The following is a 21,491-nucleotide window of genomic DNA, read 5'->3' on the forward strand; positions in this document are numbered from 1 at the left end:
TTCAAGTCTGGAAGCTTTTGCTCTTTATCACAGCTACAATCTTTTTTAATAGAATTATAATAAATTTCTGTTATCTGAAATGATTTAATCATCACCATTTCTCATTGATAATTGTTTTAGATCAACAGTCTGAATCTATTACTTGAAAGTGCAAAGGTGAAATTGTGTCATAGTAACAACACCCATTTTCATTTTTCTGCTTTATTGCTGTTACAAGTGATATACTTTATGTAACCAAAATAATTTTTGAACTACTGTGTATTAATTGAACTGTTAAAATCAATGGTTTAAATTTTACTGATCACAAATTGGAAAAAAAATGTTTTTGTACTTCCAGAAGTTTATGTAATAGATTGATAAATAAAATATTATTTTAAGAAAATTAATATCCTCTTGTGACTCAGAAAATAATTTGTTTTTGTATATAATGCCCTTTCTATTTGAGCCTACTGATTCAGAGCCCATTTTATAGTTCATTAGGATCATTAAAAATGAAAAATCTGAGAAGGCCCAGGTCCATCCCTCCACTGGCTGCCACCTGCCAGAGCCCAGCCTCCAACAGAGGACTGTCCCTTCTGACCAGCACACTATGGGAGGCCAGACCCAGCCCAGATCTGTTCACACTGGCCTGCAGAGGACCCAGGTTTACAGTAGGTCCAACCTCCACCAGCAGTCACCCACTGGAGCCCAGCCTCAGGATGGCCCTTCCAACCAACAGTCTACAGGAGGCCAGGCCCATCCCTGATCCACCCACATGGGCCTGCATGGGTCCCAGGCTCACAGTAGGCCCAGGTCCATCCCTCCACTGACAGATACCAGCTAGAGCATATCCTCTGGCACAAGACAGCCTCTTTTGACCAGCAGATTACTGCAGGAGGTCAGGCCCTGCCCAGATCCACCCACACCAACTTTCACAAAACCCAGGTCCAGAGTAGGCCTGAATTTGCCTCCCAACCCCACCGGAATACCTGAGCATAACCCACTTCCATCTTGGGACACTGTAGTCATCACCATAGACTTCCCCATGCAGTACCCCTACATTTTTGACAACAGGCAAGACCTAGAAGCAGCTACATCTCAGATCAGGCATCCCAAAGAGTGTGAGGTCCACCCTTACAGCCCGATTTCTTTAAGACATGGTTTCCATCTTGGGACACCTCAACAATTATCTCAAGTTACCTAGTTTACTGCCGCCACCACCTTTAGTAGCAATAGCATACATTTAGGGACAGCAGAAAGGTCTGGAAGCCCAACATCAAAGTGATAAACAGACAGTCTGAATGTGTACTATAAGAATATAGGATAGATAGGAAGGGCAGCAGAATACAACAGACACTAGTATGGCTGTATGTATAAACGTGGCTGTATAACCAATGTGATCCTGCAATCTGTACATGTGGAAAAATAAAAATTCATACCCCATTTGAATAAAATATATGATATGTCAAGATCATTGTATTGTCTTGAGCAGCTAATTAAAAAAAGAATATAGGATAGAAACTGTAATTTCTCAGATCCACACTTCAAAAAAGGAAGACACATAGACAACATGAAAAAGCAAGGAAGGAAAGTTCCCCAAACCAACCAGGATACTACAATAACAGAACCCATGGACAGTAAAGTTCATGAAATGTCATAGAAAGAGTTCAGAAGGTTCATAATTAAAAGATCTATGAATTAAAGAATGACCTAAATGAGCAAATATAGGTAAAAATTGATCACTCCAACAATGAGATAAGAGAGCAAATATAGGTAGCAAAAGATTACTTTAAGGGAGAGATAGAGGACTGGGGTTGTGGCTCAGAGGTAGAGCGCTCACCTACCATGTGGGAAGCACTGGGTTTGATCCTCAGCACCACATAAAAATAAAATAAAGATATTGCATTCACCTATAACTAAAAAATAAATATTTAAACAACAAAAAATAATTTAAAAAATAGACATAGACTCTGAAAAAAAGTCAGAAATCCTTGAAATGAAGGATGCAATAAATAAAATTAAAAAACTCAATAGAAAGAATAACAAATAGACTAGTTTACTTGGAAGAAAGAATGCCAGATAATGAAGAAAAAGACTATAATATGAAAATAAAGTTGATCACACAATGAAGATAGTAAGAAACCATGAACAGAACATTAAAAAAAAATAATGGCACAGCATCAAAAGACCAAATCTAAGAATTATTGGGTTAGAGGAAGGCACAGAGTTTCAAACCAAAGGGATGTACAATCTCTTCAATGATTTGATAGCAGAAAATTTCCCAAGCATGAAGAATGAATTGAAAAACCAAATACAAGAGTCTTATAGAACACCAAATGTATGTTACAACATATGTACACTAAGTCACATTGTAATAAAAAATGCCTAACATACAGAATAAGAATATGATTTTAAAAACCATAAGAAAGAAGAATCAGATCACATAGAGGGTGAGAAAAACTTGTATCTCATCAGATTTTTCAACCAAGACCCTCAGAGCCAGGAGATCATAGAACAACGTATACCAAGCTCTAAAAGGAAATGGACGTCAACGAAGAATCTTATTTCCAGAAAAATTAAGCTTTATATTTGATGATGAAACAAAAACTGCCCATGATAAAAAAAGTTAAAAGAATTTACAACTAGAAAGCCTGTACTAGAGAACATCATCAGCAAAATATTCCATGACGAGGAAATGAAAAACAATGATAAAAATCAGCAGAGGGATATATTACACTAAAGGAAAATCTAATCAGAGGAGAAACCATATTCTACCTCCAAGAGACACATCTCATAGAAAAATATATCCACAGACTGAAGGTGAATGGTTGGGAAAATCATACCACTCACATGGACTGCAGAAGCAAGCAGGGGTTTTCATTCTCATATCAAATAAAGTAGACTTCAAGGTAAAGTCAGTCAAATGGAATAGAAATGGACACTACATACTGCTCAGGGAAGCAGACACCAACAAGACTTAACAATTATAAACATATGTGCCCCCCAAAATGGAGTGCCTACATTCATCAAACAAACTCTTCTCAAGTTCAAAGTAAAACATACCACAACAGAACAATTTTGGGTGATTTTAACACACCTCTTTCATCACTAGATAGATCTTCCAAACAAAAGCTGAACAAAGAAACTATAGAACTCAATAATACAATCAATAACTTAGACTTAACTGACATATACAGAATATTTCATCCTTCAACAAGAGAATACACATTCTTCTCAGCAGCACGTGAATCTTTCTCTAAACTACACCATATAATATGCCACAAAGCATCTCTTAGCAAATACAAAAATGTAGAGATACTACCCTGTATTCTATCAGATCATAATGCAATGAAAATAGAAATCAATAATAAAATAAAAAATAAAAGCTACTCCAACACCTGGTGACTAAATAATATGGTACTAAATGAACAATGGGTTGCAGAAGACATCAAGGAGGAGATAAAAAATATGGGTGAATGAGAACACAGATACAACATATTGAAATATCTGGAACATTATAAAAGTAGTTATAAGAGGAAAGTTCATTGTATGGATTTCATTTCTTAAAATAAGAAAAAGTCAACAAATAAATGACTTAACATTACATCACAAAGCCCTAAAAAAAAGAAGAAATCTACACCAAAAGCAGTAGAAGACAGGAGATAATTAAAATCAGAACTGAAATCAATTAAAATGAAACAACAACAACAAAAAAAAAACAATTAAAAGAACAAAAAATTTGATTCTTTGAAAAAATAAATAAAATTAACAGAACTTTTGTCATGATAAGGAAGAGAAGGAGAGAGAAAATTCATATTATTAACATACATAATGAAAAAGGAAATATCACAACAGACACTACAGAAATATAGATGATAATTAGAAATTATTTTTAAAACTTGTACTACAATAAAATAGAAAATATTAAAGTCATCAACAAATTTCTAGAGTCATATGATTTGCCCAATTTGGGAATCAGGATGATATACACAATTTAAACAGATCAATTTCAAGTGACAAAATAAAAGATGCTCTCAGAATTCTACCAACAAAGAAAAGCCCAGGAAATGATGTATACACAGCTGAGTTCTACAAGACCTTTAAAGAAGAACTAATACCAATATTCTTCAATGTATTTCAGGAAATAGAAAAAGAGGGAATATTTCGTAACTCATTCTATGAGGCCAATATTATCCTGATTCCAAAATCAGGCAAAGACACATCAAAAAATGAAAACTTCAGACTGATATCTCTAATGAAAATAGATGCAAAAATTCTCAATAAAATTCTGGCAAGTTGAATACAAAAACATATCAAAAAGATTGTGCACCAAGATCAAGTGGGGTTCATTCCAGTGATGCAAGTTTGGTTCAACATACAGAAACCAATAAATGTAATTCAGCACATCAATAGACTTAAAGATAAGAATCATATGATCATCTCAATAGATGCCGAAAAAGCATTTGACAAAATAAGCACCTCTTCATGTTTAAAATACTAGAAAAATTAGAAATAACAAGAACATATCTCAATATCACACAGGCTATCTATGGTAAGCTCCAGGCCATCATAATTCTAAATGGAGAAAAATTAAAGGCATTCCCTCTAAAAACTTGAACAAGTCAGAGATGCCCTCTTTCACCACTTCTATTTAACATAGTTCTTGAAAAACTAGCCAGAGCAATAGACAGACAAAAGAAATTAAAGGGATACACAAAGGAAAAGAAGATCTCAAATGGGCACTATTTGCTGATGATATGATTTTATACCTAGAAGACCCAAAAAGTTCTATCAGAAAACTTCTAGAACTAGTAAATGAATTCATCAAAGTAGCAGAATATAAAATCAATACCCATAAATCAAAAGCATTTTTTTTAAATCAGTGACAAATCCTCAGAAAGGGAAACAAAGAACACTACCTCATTTGCAATAACCTCAAAACAAACAAAAAAACAAAAACAAACAAAGAAACAAAAATTTGGGAATCAACTTAATGAAAGAGGTGAAAGAGCTATATATTAAAAATTGCATAACCCTAAAGAAAGAAATCAAAGAATACCTTAGAAGATGGAATGGTGTACCTTGCTCTTGGATAGGCAGAATTAATATTACCCAAACGACCATACTACCAAAAGCATTATACAAATATAATGTAATTCTAATAAAAATCCCAATGACATTCCTCATAGAAATAGAAAAAGCCATCATAAAATTCATCTGAAAAAATAAGAGACCCAGAATAGCTAAAGCAATCCTTAGTAGGAAGAGTGAAGCAGGTGGCATCCCTCTACCAGACCTTAAACTATACTACAGAGCAACAGTAATAAAAGCAGCATATTATTGGCACCAAAACAGACTAATTGACCAATGATACAGAACAGAGGATGCAGAGATTAACCCACAAAATTACAATTATCTTAGTTTAGACAAAGGTGCCAAAAACATACATTGGAGAAAAGATAGCCTCTTCAACAAATGGTGCTGGGAAAACTGGAAATCCATATGCAACAAAATGAAATTAAACCCCAATCTCTCACTATGCACAAAACTCAACTCAAAATGGATTAAGAACCTAGGAATAAAACCAAAGACCCTGAATTTAATAGAAGAAAAAGAATGCCTTAATCTCCATCATATGGATTAGGCCTCAACTTCCTTAATAAGACTTCTTTGACACAAGAATTAAAATCAAGAATCAATAAATGGGATGTTTTCAAACTAAAAAGTTTCTTCTCAGCAAAAGAAACAATCTGTGAGGTAAATAGAAAGCCTACATCTTGGGAGCAAATTTTTACCCCTCACACATTAGTTAGATCACTAATCTCCAGGGTCTATAAAGAAGTCAAAAGCTCAGCACCAAAAAACAAATAAATCAGTTAATAAATGGCCAAGGACCCAAACAGACACTTCTCAGAAGATTATATAAAAATCAATCAACAGATATGTGAAAAAGTATTTATCATCATTAGCACCAAAGAAATGCAAATCAAAACTACTCTAAGATTTCATCTCATTTCAGGCAGAATGGCAGCTATTATGAATATAAACAACAATAAGTGTTGGCGAGGATGTAGGGGAAAAGGTACACTCATACACTGCTGGTGGGAAGGAAAATTGGTGCAGCCAATCTGGAAAGCATTATGGAGATTTCTTAGAATATTGGGGGAACCACCATTTGACCCAACTGCTATCCGTCTCCTCAGTCTATACTCAAAGGACAAACAGCATACTACAGGGACACAGTCACAATTCACAATGTTTATAGCAGCACAATTCACAATAGCTAAACTGTGGAATCAACCTAGATGCCCTTCAGTAGATGAATGGATAAAAAAAAATGTGGCATATATACACGATGGAATTTTACTCAGCAATAAAAGAGAGTAAAATCATGGCATTTGCAGGTAAGTGGATGTAGAAGGATGTAAACTGATGTAAAAGGATGGAGAAGATAATGCTAAGTGAAGTTAGCCAATCCCAAAAAAACAAATGTCAAAAATGTTTTCTCTGATATAAGGAGGCTGATTCATAGTGGGGTACGGAGGGGAAGCATGAGAAGAATAGAGGAACTGTATATAAGGCAAAGAGGTTGGAGGGCAAGGGAAGGGGCATGTGGTCAGAAATGATGGTGAAGTTTGATGGACATTACTATCCAAAGTACATATATGAAGAAATGAATTGGTGTGAATATATTATGTATACAACCAGAGATATAAAAAATGTGTTCTATGTGTGTAATATGAATTTTAATGCATTTTGCTGCCATACATAAATTAAAAAAATAATTTAAAATAGTGAAAAAACTTGAAAAAATTAAGACCCTATAAAAGTTATAATGTAAGAGATTAAAACAATTTGCAGATGTTTTAGTAAGTCAATTGAACTGAATTAGTACTCTGCCTACTTGGTTTTTTGTTGTTGTTTTTGTTATTATGAGTGATTTTTTTCTATGAAATGGTATTGTATCATTTAAGTTTAGAAGGCTAGAAAACAGGAATAATCTTAATGTTTGAGCAAGGTGACAGAGTAAAACAATGTCAGTTTGGGAACCTATGCTGAAAATTAAATTAAGTTTATATGTTGAATATATTCCATTTTTCTAAAGTATGAATTGATCTATTAGACTTAATACAAATTTTGTGAGTTTCACATGTTGTAAAATGTGACCTAAGCATCAGATCACATAAGTGTTTAATTAGAATACAGATATATGAATCCATACATTTAAAATAATGGTGCCATTTTCTAGGTAAACTGCTTGTTTACATATTTACCCAAGTGTATGAATAGGATAATTTGATATACATTTTGATATTCTGTCTTTCCTTAGCTTCCTAAACTCCAATTATTTTCATTAATATATAAAATTTTCTCATCAACATTGAAAATATGCACAAGTGGTTCATCTTTAGATTCCTATATTTTTCTCTTTCATTCATCCTTCTGCAGGTTCACTGTCTTATAGTGTTTACTTGGGTGACTTTTTTTTTAAAGAGAGAGTGAGAGAGAGAGAGAGAGAGAAAGAGAGAGAGAGAGAGAGGAGAGAGAGAGTTTTTTTAGTATTTATTCTTTAGATTTCGGTGGACACAACATCCTTGTTTGTATGTGGTGCTGAGGATCGAACCCAGGCCACACGCACACCAGGCGAGCGTGCTACTGCTTGAGCCACATCCCTAGCCCTTGGGTGACTTTTAACACAGATTAAAATCATAGTTTTTAATCATGAATTTATTTTCTTTACCTCAGTGACTACCATATTGTGATATCAGTAATGAATAGTTTAAATTAGAATGGAAAATTTATTCATGTGATGATTTATTCATTCAACCAATAATATTGAGTATTTACTACAAGTAACATTCTATATCTTGAAGACAAAGCATTGGATGAAATTTGGTCCAATCACTGCCTCATGAACTGTATGTTTCAGTGGATGAAACCATCATTGTTTAAATATCACAAATGCAAATAGATAATTACAACTTCCATTGATTCCCTGCAGAGTTGACTAACTGTTAATGAAGAATTCTAAATATAGAAAATTGAAATAAAATTTAGAAAGAGAGTCAAGAACCTTTGTCTAATGATAGGAAACATAGAAACACATATAGATATTCCAACTTGAGACATTATGATTTAGAAAATTCACAAGTTTGAAATCAGTGCAGTATCTATGATAATAGCTAACATAATAGACAGAAAACTCATAATATTAGGCATAACATTAAAAAGAAGAACAAAGACCTGACAACAGTGGATGACTGACACTGTTCAACAGAAGAACTTTGTATATCATGAGAGTAATAAAGACAATGTCTTGTTGGCAAAACAACAGCATATAGATGAAGCAAAATAGAGAGTCCAGAAATAAATCTACACAAATATAATTTTGATTTTTGACAAAATAACAGAATATTGCAACGAAGAAATGATAGTATTTTCATTCAATGTACTGGAATAACTGGGAGACCTTGCATTTTTCATAAAAATAATACAAAATGGATCATGGAAATAAATGTAAAATACGAAACTGCATAGCATCTATAATGTAGCATAGGAAAAACTTTGGCTATCATTATCTTTGGTAATTACTGTCTACATACAGTCTAAAAATCACAATCCATGAATGAAAAAAATGAAGAAATTGGATTCTAATAAGATTATAAATCAGCATATGTATCCCTAAATAGACAACTAGATAAAGCAAATTTTTGTACATATATATATATATATATATATATATATATATATATAATGGCATTTTACTCAGCCCTTAAGAATGAAATGATGACATTTTCTGGCAAATGAATGGAACTTAACAACATCGTGCTGAGTGAAACAGCCTAGACCCAGAAAGTCAAAAGTCAAATGTTTCTCTGATATGTGGAAGCCACAGAAAAATGAGGACTAAAAAGGAAGTATAAAATAGAAGGGATAACTGTGGAGCAGAGGAAAGATAATGAGGTATGGGAGCAGGGGTGGGATAGGGAAAGAACAGCAGAATGACATTAACCAAACTACTTTATGTGCATGCACAAATATATCACAATGAATTCCAATTTTATGAATAACAACAGTGCACCAATTTAAAAATAAATCAGTAAATGCATATTTGTAAAACATCTGAAAAAGTTATTCAAAGCATATTATAATATAAAAAGAAATATTAAAACTCAACAATTTATAAAATAACCTAATTACAAAATGGATGAAAGACCTGAATGGACACCTCACCAAAGAAAATATACAAATAGGAAATAAAGATAATTAAAGTTACATAACATTCTTCATACACCATAAGGGAATCACATATGAAACAATGAAATTCCATGACCTGACAAATTATTATTAAAATGGTTAAAATAAAACAAATTGACAACAACAAATTCTGCTGAGGATTTGGAGAGACAGGAGCTCACATTCATTGTTAGTGGGAATGAGTGCATAATGGTCCACTCAATTTGGAAAACTGTCTCCATTTTTTTTCAAAGCTACACTTAAGTTTACCATTCAATCCAGGAATCATGTTGTTAGGTATTTACCTAAATAAATTTGAAATTATATTCATACCAAAAGCAACAGATAAATGTTTACATTTATTATGACTAAGATGTCTTTCAATAGATAAATGAATACATAAAGTATGATTCACCTAAACAATAGTATATTATCAGCAATTAAAAAAATAATAAGCCTTCAGTCTTTGAAAAAACAGAGACTTAAATGAGATTACAAACTGAAAACTGTCCAAAAACACGACGTGCTAAATAATTCCAACTAATGACATTCTGGAAAAGCTAAAGGTATGAAGATAGTAAAAAAAATCAGAAATTTTTAGTGGATCAGGTGATAAAGAATGATGAGTAAGTGGAGTACAGGATATTTTTAGATCATTAAAACTACCTGTATAATATTGTCACTGTAGAACATGAAATTAACCATTTGTCAAAACTCAGAAGTGTAAAACCAAAAGTCTAAACAGTAAAGTAATTTGTGTGTAGAGTTCATATAATCTATGAATATTAATTTTTTAGTTTTAAAAAGATATTCCATAATATACAAGCATTAATAATAAAAAAAATGTGTGGTTTAGTGGCCCATAGAAATATATGAAAATTTAGGTTTTTATGTTCATTTTTTTTGTTAACTAAAACTGTTCACAAAATGATGATTAATTTTTAAAAAATCAACAGAGAAGAAATAGCACTTCAAATAGGGAATAAATGGAAATGGAATATTTTTTGTCAAAACAAATATGAAAGATATCAAGGTAAAAGCAATTATGTGCTACTTTTCCCCCTTATTTATATTTTACAGTATTTAAATGCTTTAGGAAGAAGATTGTCACTGAATTTTTTTTTACAATACTTTTCTGATCTTAATATTTTAAATTGCAGTATAGCATAAATTGGCATAAATTTTCTGCTGTCAAACAAATATCATCTTAGGTGTTATTTTCTTAATCATTTGCATATCAATGTTTGTAACACCTTCATAAAGACAAATATTTTATTTTTCAAGCTACTTTGTATTCACAAAATGAAATAGTAATTATAGTGTCTGAAAGTTTTCATCCTCACTTTTTGATGTAAGTAAATGAGTAAATATATCAGATAAATATATACAGATTTCTGGGTTTTTTATGTCATTCCCTTTCATTTTTCTATTTTTTTTAAAAAATGTTCTTTATTTGTTCTTTTTAGAAATACATGACAGTAGAGGGTATTTTATTTTTACTAAAGTGCATTTTAACATATTATACATACGTGGATTATTACTTCCCATTCTTGATGTTATACTACATGATATGGAGTTACACTGGACATGTATTCTTTTATGAACATAGGACAGTTAATGTCTAGTTTCATTCTATTGTCTTTCCTACTCCCATTCTTTCCCTTCCCTTCATTACCCTTTGTCTAATCCAGTGAAATTTCTACTCTCTACCTGCTTATCATGTGTTAAAATCCATATATGAGAGAGAACATTTGGCCTTTGGTTTGAGGGGATTGGCTTATTTCACTCAGCATAATAGTCTCCAGTTTCATTCATTTACAGCAAATGGCATAATTTCATTGTATGGCTAATATTCCACTGTGTATACATACTATGATCTCTTTATCTATTCATCTATTGAACAGCACGTAGGTTGCTTGCATAACTTACCTATGGTGAAATGAGCTGCTATAAACATTGATGTGGCTGCCATCACTATAGTATTATAATTTTAAGTCCTTTGGGTATATACCAAGGAGTGGGGTAACTGGGTCAAACAGTAATTCCAGTCCAAATTTTCTAAGGGATCTCCAAACTGCTTCCCAGAGTGGTTGCACCAGTTTACAGTCCCACCATCAGTGTATGAGTGTACGTTTCCCCTCACATCCATGCCAACATTTATTGTTGCTTGCATTTTTTTGAATTTTTAAAAAATTTGTTTTAATTAGTTATACATAACAGTGGAATGTACTTTGATACATCATATATAATAGAGTATAATTTATCATTCTTCTGATTATAAATGATGTAGATTCCCAAAAAATAGTATACATGTACATAGGATAATAATGTCTGTACATTCTACTGTCTTTTCTACTCTGGTACCACTTTCCCCTCCCTTCACTGACCCCTACTTAATCTAATGTAACTATATTCTTCCCTACCCCACACCCCATTGTGAATTAGCAGCTGCATATCACAGAAAACATTCAACTTTTGGCTTTTTGGTTTGAAAAAATAAAAGACCCAGAATAGTTACTTGCATTCTTGATAATTGCCATTATGACTGGAGTGAGATGAAATCTAGATATAGTTTTAATTTGCATTTTTCTAATCGCTAAAGATGTTGAACATTTTTTCATGTATTTGTTGACTGATTGTCTTCTGTAAAGTGTCCAGTTTCTTTGTCCATTTATTAATTAATTGGGTTATTTGTGTTTTGGTGTTAAGGTGTTTTTTTGTTTGTTTGTTTGTTTTTTAGTACTGGGGATTGAACTCAGGGGCACTCAACCAGCCCTATTTTTCATTTTAATTAGAGACAGGGTCTCACTGAGTTGCTTGGCTCTTCTCCAGGTGCTGAGGCTGGCTTTGAACTCCAGACCCTCCTGTCTCAGCCTTAAGCTTCTGGGATTACAGGTGTGTGTCACTGAGTCTGGCAGGTTTTTGAGTACTTTATATATTTTGAACATTAGTGCTCCATCTCAGGTGCAGCTGACAAAATTTTCTCTCAGTCTGTAGTCTCTCTCTTCATGTTTTTTATTGTTTCCTTTGCTGTGAAGTAGTTTTTAGTTTGATACCATCCTATTTATTGACTCCTGATTTTACTACTTGCACTTTTGGAGTGCTGTTGAGGAAGTCGTTTAATAAGCCAACATGATGGAAAGTTGGTTCTAAATTTTCTTCTAGTAGAAACAGGGTCTATGGTCTAGTACCTAGATCCTTAATTCACTTTGAGTTGAGTTTTGTGCATGGTGAAAATTTCCAGTTTTCCCAGTACAATTGAAGAAGCTACTCCAAATATGTTTACTATGACTTTGTCATGTATGAGATACTGTATTTACTTGGGTTTGTCTCTTTGTCTTCCATTCTGTTCCATTGGTCTTCATGTCTGCTTTGACGCCAATATCAAGCAGTTTTTTTTTTTAAACTATAGTTTGTACTATAATTTAAGGTCTGATTATTGTGATGCCCCTTCTTCACTTTTCTTGCTAAGGATTTCTTTGGCTGTTCTGGGCCTCTTAACTTTCCAAATGAATTTCATGACTGTTTTTCCTATTTTTATGAAGAAAGCCATGGGAATTTTAATAGGAAGTGCATTAAATCTATATAATGCTTTTAGTAGTATGGCCATTTTGACAATATTAATTCTGCCTATCTAAAAATATGAGATCTTTTCATCTTCTAATGTCTTCTTTAATTTCTTTCTTTAGAATTCTATAGTTTTCATTGTAGAGACTCTTATTTTTATAGATTGACTCAAAACTAATTTTTTGAGGCTATTGTGAATGGGATAGTTTTCCTAATTTCTCTTTCAGCTGATTCATCATTGATATATAGGAATTCCATTTATTTATGAGTTTCAATTTTTATACACTGCTATATTGCTGAATTCATTTATGAGTTCTGAAAGTTTTTTGGTGAAGTTTTTTGATCTTCTAAATATAAAATTATGTCATTGGCAAATAGGAATACTTTGAGTTGTTCTTTTCTTATTCATACCACATTGTATTTTCTGCTTAATTGCTCTGGCTAGAGTTTCAAGGGCTATGTTGAATAGAAGTAGTAAAAGAGGGCAGCCCTGTCTTATTAAGTTTTTAGAGAGAATGCTTTCAGTTTTTCTCCATTCAGAATGATATTGGCCTTGGGTTTAGCATATATAGCATTTACCATGTCGAGGGACGTTCCTACAATCCCTAGCTTTTCTCATGTTTTGAACACGAAGGAGCACTGTATTTTGTCAAATGCTTTTTTCATCAATTTATTTCTGTACATTCTAAAGTCTTTCACTGACATTTCTTTCACTGAGGTGTTGATGGATTATTTTACTGAAGTATCTTGATTTGCTTAGGGTGATTGGTTTCCTTACTTTTTTGTGTTATTTTTGTGTCTACCCATCTAACAGTATTTATCAGAGGCAGTAGAGTTTCTACCCTGTAGACTTATGGTATCACTGAAGGTTTCCAGTACCTCAACGTTTAGGGGGAGACAAATAATAACAACAAACAAGGTGAACAATATAAGACAGTAACCCAAATAGTTCCTGCTATGACATGTACAACATTCAACATTAATTGTCACAATAAACAAAAATGATATGATCAGTTATGGCCCAGAGTAAAAGCATTAAATTTGAAAAAAAAAAGGCTTACAATTTCAAATGGTAGACAGGGAGAGAACAAAAGTGATGTAGGAAGTGATGATTATGAAGGAGGAAGAGAGAAAATACAAGTAAAAATTTAAAGAAACAGTGAAAGAGAGAACAATAGAGTTTGACTGTTAGTGGAAGGAAAGAGAGAAAGAGAATCAAGGGAAACATAAGTGAGAGAAGTATATATATATATATATATATATATATATATATATATATATATATTGAAATTTTAAAAGTTAATTAAATTAAGAATAAAAGAATACAAACCAAAATTGAAATTATTAAACAAACATCCTAGTCCTAAAAAATGATCCAGAAAAAATATTGGCTTCAAAAATGCTAGAAATGCATAAAAACACAAATATGAATATGAATAAATGTTCATGAAATATTAGGGTCACAATTAAACAGAAAAAAAAAAGAAAAAAGATCTCCATTAAAAGTTAAACAATTTTTGTTCAATAAAGTTCAAAAGATTCTCAGCCTCTCTTCTCAGCAGTGCTAGGTGGTGTGGCCTGGACTGTGATGCCTGCTCTTCCTTCAGGGTGGGTTTGCTGGAGTGAGAGAGGAAATCCTGCGGGTCAATCTTCTATAGGTGGGTTTTAGGCATAGCTGATCTCCAGATTTTTTGTTGAATTGCAATTTGGAGATTTTAAATCAATTCATCTCCAGGGCCCAGCAATTGTCAGGCTGTGATGGAAGACTGCACCCTAGGGATCTCCCCAGGGTTTCACTTATTCAGTGAAGGAGAAGATTCATTCCCCCTGTCACCTGTGGACCCTACATTTTCTGCTCTGGGTTCAAGTCTCCTAACTCAACATCTCCTGCCCCTACCCTTTTGAATTTTGAGCCAGGCACATCTCTCTTAGCCCATCTTTTGAGCAACTGGAATTGGAATTGGAGGAGGAGAGCTGGATGGGTTTATACAATCACTATTCTCCTGTGTAAACTCCTCTCCAAGTTTGATTTTCCCCTAGTGTCACTTAGATACACTCTATGTCATGCAATGTGGGTTTTCCAGGCCCATATTTCAGGCCAAATTCAGATTTTCCAGGAATCAACTTCCCCAGCTGCTGTACCCTTCATTGCAGCTGCAAATTGAGTCCTTCCTTTGTTCTCTGCACACTGTCAGGAGAGATGCAGTTTCTCTGAGCACAAGAATATTGTGCAGAACACCTTTCAGTTTAGTTGGTCAGTGTCTTTGATCTCTGAACTCTCCATGCCTCAGGCCTCCTAAAAATGAAGGTTTCCTTAATTTCTTTATCCCTTCACTTTGCTTGAAGAAGGATAGCTCTGACTGGGACCTCCAATGGCAGCAGTGGCACTGGGGTTTTCTTCCTTATTTTATTATATCCAAGCTACTGAGTCGCCAATCTGCTTTAAATGTCCAGTATTAGTTTTCAGCAAAGTCCCTCTTTTTTTTTTCTTTTTTCCACTCACCATGATGTAAAGCTGCTTTTCTGCAGTCTTGCTCTCATACCACAGAGTAGTCAGGAAAGCAACCTTCTCTATTCCATCATCTTGAAACATCCCCCCTCTATTTTCTCTTTATACCTTTATTATTATTAATAGAATAATAATTATTATTTTGGTGGTGGTGGTTTATTTTATACTTTAGATTTGGAATTTTTAAATAAAAACCTTGGAAACAGAGTATCAAGAATTTTTTTTTTTAATCTCTTCAGTGGGCTTCCTGAAATTTAGCATCTTTCTCTTCAATTTGTCAGTCTCTTCTTTGTTTCCCCTATTCATTAGAGGTCTTAGTTTTTTGTTTTGTTTGTTTGTTTTTAACTCAGAGGCACTCAGCCACTGAGCCACATACTCACTCCTATTTTGTACTTTATTAGGAGACAAGGACTCACTGAGTTGCTTAGAGCTTTGTCATTGCTGAGGCTGGCTTTCAACTTGCTATGCTCCTGGCTCAGTCTCAAGAGCCTCTAGTATTACAGAAGTGCACCACTATGCCTGGCCTATTCATTAGACTTTCAAAGACTATTGTTGAATACTTGCTGGAATGCCCCACTGTTTGTATTTTCTGTCTTCACAGTTGTATTCAAATAATAAGCTGTGGGGCAATAACACATAGATGAGGTATTCTGATCTCATATGATAGTGAGTTCATGATAGAAAAGTGAATATTTGGGGTGATATGAGACTCAGTCACATTGTTAAGATACAGACTGTCTGCCAGATTTCTTATCTATAGAGTTTCCATGTTTCTCTCTGCATTACTTAATTTTTGTAAGTCTGTCACTCAGTAAAATATATACTTAAGGAGAGGGTATCTACATATATTATTTGAAGTTGTTATGAAGAATTTTTCCTTTTTTATCATGTATTTTATAACAGTATGGATTTATCAGTATTTTATTGTTTTTTGAGTTACAATACATTATTTTGATACTCGTATTGCTGTTGAGTTATTCTGACTTTGGCTATGGGAGCTTTCTTAGGTTGTTTTTTTCTTTTTATCTTTTTTATTTTAAAGAGAGAGAGAGAGAGAGAGAGAGAGAGAGAGAGAGAGAGAGAGAGAGAAGAGAGATAGGAGAGATAGAGAATTTTTTAATATTTATTTTTTAGTTTTCAGCAGACCCAACATCTTTGTTTGTATGCGGTGCTGAGGATCAAACCCAGGTTGCACGCATGCCAGGCGAGCAAGCTACGGCTTGAGCCACCTCCCCAGCCCTATATTTATCTTTTTGACTATTCTTTTTTAAAATATAAATTATCTCTAATAAAAAGATTATATGGCTCATAGTTATGTCATTTTATACAGTACACATAGTTAAAATACATCATTCTTCTACTCTTTCAAGATGTAATTCTTGCTCATACATTCATTCTTTTTATTTACTCCATGTTTCTTGAGTACTCACCATTTGCCAGTCTCTGTTTTAGGAACTGTAGATAGTCTAGAGAATGAGATCAGTGATGTAATAGGGTGCTCAATGGAGTAGAACACCGTAGACTTTTGTATAGAATTATGGCTTTTTCTTATGAAAAAACAAGATGCTCCTGTAGTGTACTGAGCAGATTACTAAATTAATTGCTCAGATATAAAACCGGATTACTCAAACTGCTATGTTAAAATGAACTATAGTTTGGCAAATGTTCCCAGGGAGATCAATTGGGAAAAATGATAAAAGTGAGGCAGATGATGTTATGATAGCTATGAGGATAGTGAATAGATTGCATTCTAGATTTCTGACAAATCAGATGTTAAGTATGGGTAAAAAATCACTCCAAATGTGGAGCCCAGAACAACTGAGTTAAGGTTATGCAACACATGTGCACAGAAGTATATGCAAATGCTTGTGCAAATTTCCACACATCATTATATTGAGTATAATGATGATGTACAACATGAAATTATAACTGAACCATATATAAATGAAACTGATGTCCTTATTGTATAGTAAACATTTGAAAAAAAATTATATTTATTTTAAAAAGTAAAGGGTAACCTCATATACATAGCTGAAATTTTTTCCTCCATACTTTTAGCCATTTTCCTTTAAATGTTTTTATTTAAAATAACATTCTAGAATGTTCTCCTTTAATATCCCTTTGAATCACTGACAATATATTTTAGAGTATTTTTTCTTGCTAATTTTTCTTTAACATATATAAAATCTAAGAATAGTTGCAGTATCTTTATGAAGATCTCTCTTTCCAGGTTGTTTATCACATTTCATTGTTTATTCTGAGATTATTTAAATTTGCTCCAATTTGATGTTGTGGGAAGTGTGATATTTAGTACTAATTTTCTATATCAATTCAATAATTTTCCGAAGACACAGAATGTGTAGAAATGCTAAAATAAGATTAGGTTCTTCTCCCTAAGTTATAAAATTGTTGTCTACATATTCTAATCTCATTGTTTACCATCTTTTCATTCCATGTATTGAGTGAAAACTTCACCATTTTTTGATGTGTTATCTTGAGTTTTTTGAAATGTATAATAGTGCTGATGAAAATAAATCTCTCAGAATGTTGTAAATGTAAATGTGCATATATATTAATGTATATATATATATATATATATATATAAAACATTAGTCTTTTCTTAAGATAAATTTTAAAATGTGTTACATAATGCAATTTTTCATAATTGGAACTTTGAAATGGTTTAACTATATTTAATTAAAGTTAAATATAGCTTAATGTGAATGTGCATGCAACAGTGTGCATGTTTTTGAAGATAAGTGCATCCAGAATTCAGAAATAATAAAAACTATCTATTTTCATGCTTTGGAATCTCAGATAAGACTGGTCATATTAAGAAGCAGAGATAAAAAGAGACAGCAAGAAATAATTCAAATGCTGGTAAAGTAATACCCTATCAACACTGCAGCAATTCTTAATGTGTGTTATATATAGAAATAAGATCAGTCATTGTTTTCAAGCCTGCTAAATAAAACTGAACTCTCGGAATGGCATGCCACTTGACCTCTCAGGAGTTCGCCAGAGGTATTTAACTGGTGTAAAGGGGACTCACTTGCAAGTGTCTCCTGTTTGCATGACAGTTTCTCCTGCTAGTTCACACAATGTTCAAAAGACACAAGTCCCTTTCCTCAGATCGCAAGCGAGAATTATTCTTCCAAAGAGTTTCAAGGTCCATAATGAAGAATGATATAAGAAATTTCCACTCTTTGTCGCAACTTGTACTCTCAGCAGGTCCTCTAAAAGCAACTCCAGCAGTCAAGCACTCAAAAACTACTCACTTTGAGATAGAAATCATTGATGCTCAAACCAGGAAACAGATATGCATCGTAGATAAGGTGAGTTTTATTTACTTAATTGGTTTAATTATATCTCAAACAAAGATTATTACTCCCTTGATTAAATGCTGACAGGACTGTGTTAAGAAAACATTCCTAACTTTTAAACTTAATTTTAAATTGAACAGGCCAGAAACTTTATGAATTGTTTCAGGGGAAGATATTTGCTGTGTTTTCATATTCTATTTAAATTAATTAAATGGTAAATAATAATTAGGATTTGCTTTTCCAGATTTCTGTTGACCATTATGCCCAAGTGAATTTCTAATGATCAATTTCTCAGCCTATGATAAAACTATTTCTAGATTTTCTCATCAGGCACTTTATTGCATGTGCAAATTAGTATAGAATTTCAAGTGTTTGTAGAAAACAATAAGCAAAATGTCATGGAAGTTACCAGTAGCAATACAAAGTATTTATCATAAAATCTAGCCATTTTAAAACTTTATGTTAAGGTGTTATTTGACTTAAAAAATAACTTTTGTTTGTTTAAAAACACAAGTTCACTTTTGTTTTTTTAAAAACCCGAGTTCAAATTCCTGAAAAGAATGTCTTTTCACATTCATCCAATTTATATTCAGATTCACAGATGGATCATTAAGAAATGATAAAATACATACATCTCAAGAGAGAAAATTTAAGTGTGAATATATGTGCACATTTTAGATATACATATACATGTAAAAAAATACAAAATAATTTATTTCTCATAAAGTTGAAAAGTAACTAGTTTATGAAGAGAAAGGCTGATGTTTTTAATACAACATTTCCTAATTTATTTTGCTTTAAAAACATGCTGCAAGAGTGTTTGCTGTCGACTTAAAAATTATATTCAATTTAATCATTAATTCCATTTAATCATTCTCTAGATGGGCTTTTAGATAAGAGGAAAAGAGAATAAATTATTTACTGCTTTTAATTCCCAAGATCATCTGTAGTTTCATGTTTACTAATCGTAATAACATAACCAATCTATTAATTGTGCAATATTATTTATTTGTGATGAAAAAAAAGATTAAGGACTTTTACAATTACATACAGATCATAGATTGTATTTAATAGATCAAAAAATTTTCTTTTTCTACAATTTTGAATAATATGCTTTTTAATACTTTTACTGGGGCATATATGTGATTAATATATAAAATAGAATTTTGATATATTGATATATGGACTTCATACATGATATAATTTCTTTTTACTATCTCAATAAAGGTTTGGATTTTTTAAAAGCATACAAGAATATCATAAACTTAGAAAATAAAATTACCAACCAGAATTTGCTACTGTTTGCAATATCTCATTATCAATAATCAAAATTGTATAACAAGGATACCATTAAATCAGGGGAGATTAGACAACTAATGGAATAGAAAGAAAGTAAGTCAGATTGCTACCTTGAAGTGGTAGGAAGTAATCAGTGTCTAATTAGTTCCTTCATACATGTAAAATATGTATAACTGAGATTTTATTTGAAGGTAAGAGGAATTTTTGTGTTTCTAGATATCACTTAGTTTGAAAAAAAAAAGAAAACATTCAGAAAGTCACCATTCTTAAAGATTTTTTCTTATTAATCTCATATGTGAACTGTTAGAGTCCTGGTATTTTCACCTCAAGTGGAAAAACTTTATAGAAGTCCAGTAGGCTAAATAGGAGATTAACTTTGGATTCCTCACCTTCCTGTACTGCACAATCAATTTATAGGACATACAACATACTGTATTCAAACCTTTGACTTCACAGTAGAATTGAATTGTATTGTTTTCTTATTTTTATTTTGTAATTTGGTAAATTGTTTCATAATGCTTATGGCACACTTGAGAAAAAAAAAGTGGATGGCTATTTTTTTTTTTGATTCAAGATTCCTAGCAGTTTGCATTTATAAATATCAGAAAGACAAATTTTGTTTCTTATTCATGACACTGTTTTTCTTAGACAGGTTAGTAAGCTATTTAGTAAGATCACATTAAGCCCTGTTTTTTGAACTTGGCTTTTACTCAATATACAAAAGAAATGTTGCTTATCACTTGGTCCCTGTCTTTCAATACTTATCATGTTACAAGTTAGTACAAGTTAAGTATGATGTACTTTGGAACTAAGCATGCCTGAATTGAATCCTTGCTACATCATGCCTAGGTATGAAGACTAAAAAAAAGCCAATCAGTTGCTTCTCCCAGGGCTTTTATTTAGAATATAGGTTAATAAAATCTGTTTTGTGAGCTTATATTAAAGAGAAGAATAATGCCTTAAACATTACAGTAACAATTTCTTTTAATTTTAATAACAATTTTGAAAGACAATGTGGTTTATACCTAAAATCTAAAAGAAAGAAAACTTTTATATCTGGCTTAAAATTTTAAATATGTTTTTTGATATTTGATTATCCAATGACATGACAGTAAACCTTCTCTCCTTCTACTAATTTCTACAGCTTCAGCCTTTTATTGTCCTTGCTTTCAAGTGTTGTAATTGTCTACCTCATTTGGCTTTTCTCATTCTATGTAAGTCTCTTCTATTACTGCTCAGAATCAGAGCTTGCTGACATCACCAGTGAGGCAGTCTCAAAAACTTTTGCTAAATTTAAAAGGCCATTCTCATGCTATGGTGACAACATTTTCCACTGTTAATAAACTCATTTTTTCTTTCTTTTTTTTTCTTTGTGGTATAGGGGATTGAATCCAGGAGTATTTTACTACAGAGTTGCATTCCCAGATCTCTATCTCCTCCTCTTCCTCTTCCTCCTCCTAGTCCTCTTGCTCCTCCTCTTCCTCCTCCTCCTCCTCTTCCTCCTCTTCCTCCTCCTCCTCCTTATACTTTCTCCTCCTCTTCTTTCTCCTTCTCTTCTTCCTCCTCCTCTTCCTCCA

At 32.6% G+C, this 21,491-nt stretch overlaps 1 protein-coding gene across 1 annotated transcript in view; it reads left to right on the top strand.

Annotated features, from left to right (window-relative positions):
• Positions 1-18,306: 18,306 nt before the first annotated feature.
• The window catches only part of Tecrl (trans-2,3-enoyl-CoA reductase like), an 84,903-nt gene continuing 81,718 nt past the window's right edge, over positions 18,307-21,491 (top strand). The window contains exon 1 of the mRNA XM_026395027.2: positions 18,307-18,627. Coding sequence (XP_026250812.2) covers positions 18,394-18,627 — 234 coding nt within the window. The 5' untranslated portion in view covers positions 18,307-18,393. The remainder of the gene's footprint in view (positions 18,628-21,491) is intronic.

This window comes from Urocitellus parryii, chromosome 10 (assembly GCF_045843805.1).
Source record: "Urocitellus parryii isolate mUroPar1 chromosome 10, mUroPar1.hap1, whole genome shotgun sequence".
NCBI classification, from domain to species: Eukaryota; Metazoa; Chordata; class Mammalia; order Rodentia; family Sciuridae; genus Urocitellus; species Urocitellus parryii.